The sequence below is a fragment of the Lagenorhynchus albirostris genome, chromosome 3, assembly GCF_949774975.1.
Source record: "Lagenorhynchus albirostris chromosome 3, mLagAlb1.1, whole genome shotgun sequence".
NCBI lineage: Eukaryota > Metazoa > Chordata > Mammalia > Artiodactyla > Delphinidae > Lagenorhynchus > Lagenorhynchus albirostris.
The window spans coordinates 148217814-148224195 of NC_083097.1; the positions used below are offsets into that span (position 1 = coordinate 148217814).

Sequence of the window (6382 nt, forward strand, 5' to 3'; positions counted from 1 at the left end):
TCCCGGCCGCTGTCAAGTCGTAAAGTTCCAGGGAACGCTGCGTGCTCTGAGCGTTCGTTTAAATACAGGTATTGAAATACGCCACATGACATCGATTTAATGGGGAATCTATACAAAATAAAACGGGAGCTATTCTGATTTGGCCAAACCTGTGTCTGTTCGCTGGGAATAACGCTAGGAAGCGAGAGGACTTCTGGGCAAGAGCTCGGCGGAAAGGGGAGAGGCGTGGTGGCCCAGCCTCTGTGCTGGGGACCCTCAGCCTGGGCTCTCGCCCGCCGGCTGGTGCAGGGCGGCGCTGGGCTTGAGGGAACCACTCCACCTCAGCCTGCGGAGCCAGCTTCTTTCTTTTTAATGTCACGGTTTATCATCTCATTAATTTTTAACCGCGGCGGGTGGCTGATTTTTTAAAAAAAATTATTAAGTATAACTATTTCCCTAGGTGCGCCCCTGGCACTCCGGGCATGCAGAGTCCGCCTGTACCGCACTAATCTCCGCGGGCTTTGCCACCTCGGAGGTCCCCAGCATTTCTCACTTCTCTGTCCTGGTTGAATATTCTCACTCTGCACGCTTCGTTTATAGAATACTTGGAAAACAAAACAAATACTGCCGATTTGATTTGCGAAGGGGTCGCTATGGGAAGGCGGGCGTCATTAGTTTAAGATAGTAATGACCCTTAGACCCTCATCCCCCTGGCTCCCGGACCCAACACCCTCGGCTGGCGAAAGCCGTGTGCCGCTTCCCAGGGCTCTGCGCACTACAGTTTACTCCATAATGAGCCTGGATACCGAGCCTGAAATCCTCACCCCACTGGTGAGAACGTAGGCTCGCTCGGGGCAGGGAGCAGCGTCCCGCTGCATCTTGAAGAGCGACGTGAACGGGCTCTCGGTTCTTAAACACGCCCACGCCCACCCCCGCCCTTCAGTATCTGCCCGGTGGGTTTCCCAGTTCCGCGCTTAGGGAATGTATGACCTTGACCATTACCTTAACCTTTGGTCCTCAGCTTCCTGGCTTGCAAATTAAGATGGATTAGATTAGAGAACCCCGGTAAGCATTTAGCCCGGAGTCCTGGCTTTCAGTGAGCCCAAAGCCAGCCAGCCATTGTTATCCGTTTGTGAGAGACCTTGGGGTCACTCAGCTGGTCCCTGAAGGATGATAAAGACGGAGACAGAGGCATCATAGAAAAACCGTAGCAGTATAACGTTGTGAAAAAAAAAATTTCTCTCTAATGTCACCGTAGACGAGTGTAAGATGAGAAAGGCCCACGGACATGCAGGACCCCGGGGTGGGGGGCGGACACTAATTAAGGGTGAGAATGTGGATGAGCTCCAGGCCGAAGGATTCCCTGGTTGTGTGAGTTAGGCCGCCTGCTGGGACTGCCTGGTAGGAAAGGGCTGTCTGAATCAAGAGCTGGTCTGGTGGTCTGGTACAGCCTCCGGGTGCCCTTCCATGAGATGGGACCGTGGTGTGCGTCTCGGAGTAGGGTCGTGGGCTCAGGAGGCGGTGTGCAGTGCTGAGCTGAACACTTTCCCGCCCCGCAGTCCTCGGCTTGGACTTTACAGCAGAGACATTCAAGTCCGAGGGCCCCGAGCCAAGCTCTGAGGCAGCCTTTCCCACTTCCCTACAGAGTACAGCCCATAACCCTGCAATGGTCAGTTGCATACACCCCAGCATCCCTGAATCGCAAGCTGCGTCCAGCTCAGCTCTTAGCGCTTAGAATCTCCTGGCATCTTCCCCTATCCCCAAAGGCAGTGGGGTGAGCCTGAGGAATAGAGAGGATGGTACAGGCACTGGCAGAGCTGCCTGGTCCCTGGCTCGGTCCCTCCCTTCGACAGAAGGATGGCCCCAGGCCCGGCTTGAGGACTCTTCCCCAGCCTAAGAGGCGCACTGAATTAGGATATGCCGGGAGCAATGTTTTGTCTTCCACCAAGAGCTCTGGGACCAGGCAGCCAGGCTTGTACTTTCCAGGCAAAATTCAGAAAAACCCACATTCCACAGGAACACAAAGTCCCTGACTCCCTCCCTTTTTCCTCCCTTTTAAAGAATTGAATTAGCTCCTCTTGACTTTGGAGGCTGGCGGTAGATGAGCCGGAGGTAGAGGAGCTTGGAAGTCAGGTCCGAGCCCCTGAGGACTGGCGGGACCTGAGTATTTTTGTTATTTTTATTTTACTGATGAAAAAACAGGGGAAGGCAGCAAGAAACTCCCACAGTGAGCAGGTTTTTAGCTGGATTTCCCTGAGCCTCAGTTTTCTCATCTGTAAAATCTATACAACAGCCTTCGTTGGTGAGGACTAGTGCAAAATTCGTTAAATGCCGAGAGGCGGCCAAATGGGGGAGAAGGGTTCCCTGACTACGTGAATTCATGGGGGCCTAGCCACAGAAGGAGGTGAGCACGGTCCGCCAGACGCCTCTGTGTGGTCCAGGCTCTGCACTCTGCCCAGCCAAGAAACCGGTGAGGCCGGGCCACGGCGTTGGGCTGGGGAGTTCTGAGGAGCTGGACAAAGGTTTTGGTTCTGGGCTTTTCCATCTGAAAAATGGGCTGCAGCATTCTTCTAAGCAGGATGAGTTCCGGTGCCTTCCGATCGCATAGGGCCTAGGTGCCTTTGCCCTCCATTTAATGCCCAGTACCTGGAACAGTGCCTGGTACATAGTAGGGTTAAGGAGGTGAGGTTGAGACCTCTGGGCCAGTGTCCTCAGTCTCTGAAGTGAGACCCAGAAGCAAACCTCGTTTCTACCAGTACTGGCTGTTTGCTCACAGGCAAGTCATTAAACCTCTCCAGGCCTCAGTCTGCTAAACTTTAAAATAGGACCTCCCTTTGTCAGATTATTGAAGGTTACATGAGCAATCCCAGAAAGCACCTAACATGGGACCCAGCACAGTGAGTCTTTATTTATCATTGTTATCAATTTGCTCAGTGAATACCCATCCCTACAACTCAAGGCCGGCTGCCTCTGCCCTCCCAAATTCAGTTTCTGAAGCGCCGAAGCTGAATGAAACACACGGGAGGATCAGCGCACTCTCTTTAATGGGAAGGAGATTCTCATTTCTTACAGAAACAGGTAAAAACATAAATACCGGGGGTGGGGGCAGCGGCAAGGCAGCAAGGGCCCGGGCGCCCGGCCCAGGTTCGAGGAAAGGCGGCCGGATGCTAGGCCTGCCGCGCCTGGGCTCCCAGTCCCAACTGGCCGGTGTTCGGCAGACTGGGGATGCCCGTGGGCTCTCGGAGGGCACTCCCGGGGCGACGGCTAAGGCACCAGGCTGCGGGATCACTCACCGCAAGCTCCGTAAACCCGACCACAAACTCTCCCTCGCGTGGGGACAAAGGCGCACGGGACAGGTAAAGCTCCGAGGCCTCCGTGGGAGTGAATGTGACATCCGAGGGACGCAGGATCGTGTCGGGAGCCCTCCCTCTCCTCGAGAGTCAGTGCCCTTCTTTAGAGGTGGGATCGGTCGGGGGCGTCCCACACCGGTCCCTTTCCTACCAGGCTCGGATACCGTGCAGCGTGGACACTCCTGAGTTGCCCTGCGGAATCCCGGGGCTCTGCACGGCGTTCAAGTCCCCGACGCCGAAGTTCACGAAGTTGTTGTTGGCGGCCGCCGTAGCCGACTGCGCCGGTGGCGGCCCGGCGGGGTAAGCAGCGGTGCAGCTGTAGCCAGGGCTGCAGGCCGCGCCGCCGTAACCCGGGTAGGCGGGGTAGGCGTTATAGCCGTAGGCGTTGAGGCCCACGCCATAGGCTGGCGCGTAGGGCGCCGAGTCCCCGAGGCAAGGCTTGCCATCGCGCACCAACACTGGCACCGCGATCCTGCGCGCTGGCGGCGGCGGTGGCGGGGGCAGCCCCACCAGCTCCAGAGTCTGGTCCTGCCGTTGCCGCTTGCACTTGTAGCGCCGGTTCTGGAACCAGATCTTGACCTGCGTAGACGTCAGCTTCAGCACGCTGGCCAGCTGGTCGCGCTCCGGAGCCGACAGGTACCTCTGCTGCTTGAAGCGCCGCTCCAGCTCGTAGACCTGCGCCTGCGAGAAGAGCACGCGCGGCTTTCTCCGCCGTCGCGCCCGGGGTCGCTCGGCGCTGTCCGCCTCAGGCTTCTCCAGCTCCACCGCCTTCTGCAGCGCGCACAGCTCTGAGGGGGAACAGAGTGGCAGAGAGACGCTGGGTCACAGCGACCCGACCCCCCGAGCTCCCGCCGGGTGATGAGCCCCAGTGGGTGCCACCCCGTCCTGCCTGGAGCCCCCAGCTTGACTACGGGTCACTCTGCCGGCTGCACTGGGCGCTGCGAGTGCTCGGTTTCCGCTCGACAGCCAACATTTGTTGACTGCCTACTATGTTCCGGGCACGGCTCTAGGCACAGGAGGACAAAACAAGACAGGTCCCTGCCCTCGGGTTGGTTCACATTCTGGTGAAAGAGATGGACAGTGACTTAACGACTTCAGGTTGCAAAGAAAATAAAGCCAAGTGATGCGCTGGGGTGAATTAGATTAGGACTACTTTGGTTTGAGAGGTTAAATGAAGGAGACCTAGGCCTCACAACAGGGTCGGTCGCACTATCTCAAAATTACGGGAACCGAAGAAACAGAAGGCCAAGAGGTGTTGGTTTGATGATCTATCAAAGGCTCCCGTGCAACTGCTGCGGAGATTTTGCAGCGCCCAAAAAGCAGCGGGTGGGCAGGCGGCCCTGGATTCCAATTGAATTTGAATCGGTACTGACCAATTCAAGCTGCCGTGCCCTCCGGCAGCTGTTCCTGAGGCCTCCCCTCTGCAACTAGACAAACTTTTGTAGGATCACAGAAAGCCCCTCTGGGCTCTCGGCGGCCCTTCAGCCAGTGCCCCCGGCCTCCCCAGGTTCTTGCGGACCCCGCGTTGGGCCACCGTCTCCCCGACGCGCCCTTTGCACCGGCTGGCAAGCCTCCCCCTGGACCTCGGGATGCGCGCGGCGATCCGGCCGACTTCCCCAGTCATCTCCTCCATTGCCCCACGCCTTTCGTCGCGCGGCATTTTCTAACTTTTTCCAGGAGAGAACCTCTCGGCCCTGGCCGCGTGGGAAAATTGTTATGGAAAAATAAAGCTGCTAAGTCAGATTCTTGAGAGTCCGGAGTATCCCATTTTAAATTCAAGATCCTTGTTCTCAAACATTCCACTCTCAGGGCACAAAGGAGGAAAGGCCCCAGCCACCCCGGGTAACGGGTGGGCTATAGAAGGTCCTGGACCTGCTCCAATTGTGCGCAAAAGTATGTCTGGCGTGCAGCATTTTGATTTCTGTTTAGCGGTTTTCGTCAGATCCTCAAAAAGACCCTCAAGAGATTAAAAAAAAAAAACCGATATACAGACTCTCTCTCTCTCCCTCTGTTCTGTCTACCACAAACGGATCGCTCAACTTCAACTTCATAACAAATCCAGGAGCAGGGCTGCCGCCGCCTGGGGCTTTGTTAGGCCGCAAGAAAGTATATATATATTTCTCTCCGGTCTCTTGTTTCTGATCGTCACGATCCAGCATTTCCTCTAAACCTCCGACTGGAAGCGTGGGGCGGGGGTGGAGGGAGACCCTGGCGACAACCTCGCTTCTCACATTCGGAGCCCCCTTTGCTCGACCATCCGCCCAGGCACTCGCCTCTCCTCTACCCAAGCCAGAGTTTCTTGGCCGCGAGGTTTGGGGACGAAAGCAACCCCAGAGGGGAGAAGGAGCCTGTGTTTCTTCCTCACCTTTCTTATCGGCTCGAGGGTCCTTGGCAGGGTCGGGGTCGCCATAGGCACGCGGATAGAAGGCGGGGGCGGCTGAGAAGGCAGGCAAGCACTTGGCGGGCGAGGGCGCGGGGCCCAGCTCGGCGCGCAGCTCGGGGAGGCCGGGCGCTGCGGCCTCCGGCCCCGCGTAGGCCTCGGGCTTGAAGGCGGCCAGCATGCAGGAGGCGGGCGCCAGGGTGGCCTCCAGGCGCGCGGAGAGCTCCCCGGCGGCCAGGCTGCGCTGCTGCTGCTCCAGATTCAGGATGTCTTTGACCGAGAACGGCGTGGGCGTGAGCGCGGGGCTGGGGAACATGGTGGCAGCGCGCGTCTCACAGCGCCAGGTGGGCGGCAGAGAGCAGCGCTGCCCACGGCCCCCGGCAGCCTCCCTGCATGGTGCCCGCCGCGCGCCCGCGCACCCGCCTTCCAGCTCGGGATGTGGCCGGGCGGCAGGTAGTGCGGGGCGCAAGGGGCAGGAGAGGCGGGACCAGGCCGGAGGAGGGGGGCTCAGCCTGCCATTGGGCCGGGGGCCTCGTTGACAGGAGCGATGAGCACTTTCGGGTCACCTAATATAGTCATACGGCTCAAAAAAAAAAAAAAATCCCGCTCTGCTTTTTAAAGGGCCCGCAACGCGTTCGGAAGACTCCTTTCGCTCCTGCAGCCTGAGATTTGT

The 6382-nt window shown here is 58.0% G+C and overlaps 1 protein-coding gene across 1 annotated transcript; it reads right to left on the reverse strand.

Moving 5' to 3' along the window:
• Positions 1-3017: 3017 nt before the first annotated feature.
• Positions 3018-6141, reverse strand: NKX2-5 (NK2 homeobox 5). The gene is made up of 2 exons (XM_060146568.1): positions 5695-6141; positions 3018-4117 (listed from the first exon to the last, which is right to left on the reverse strand). Exons 1-2 carry the CDS (start codon positions 6023-6025, stop codon positions 3477-3479), a joined length of 972 nt encoding a protein of 323 aa, XP_060002551.1. The 5' UTR covers positions 6026-6141; the 3' UTR covers positions 3018-3476.
• Positions 6142-6382: the final 241 nt, after the last annotated feature.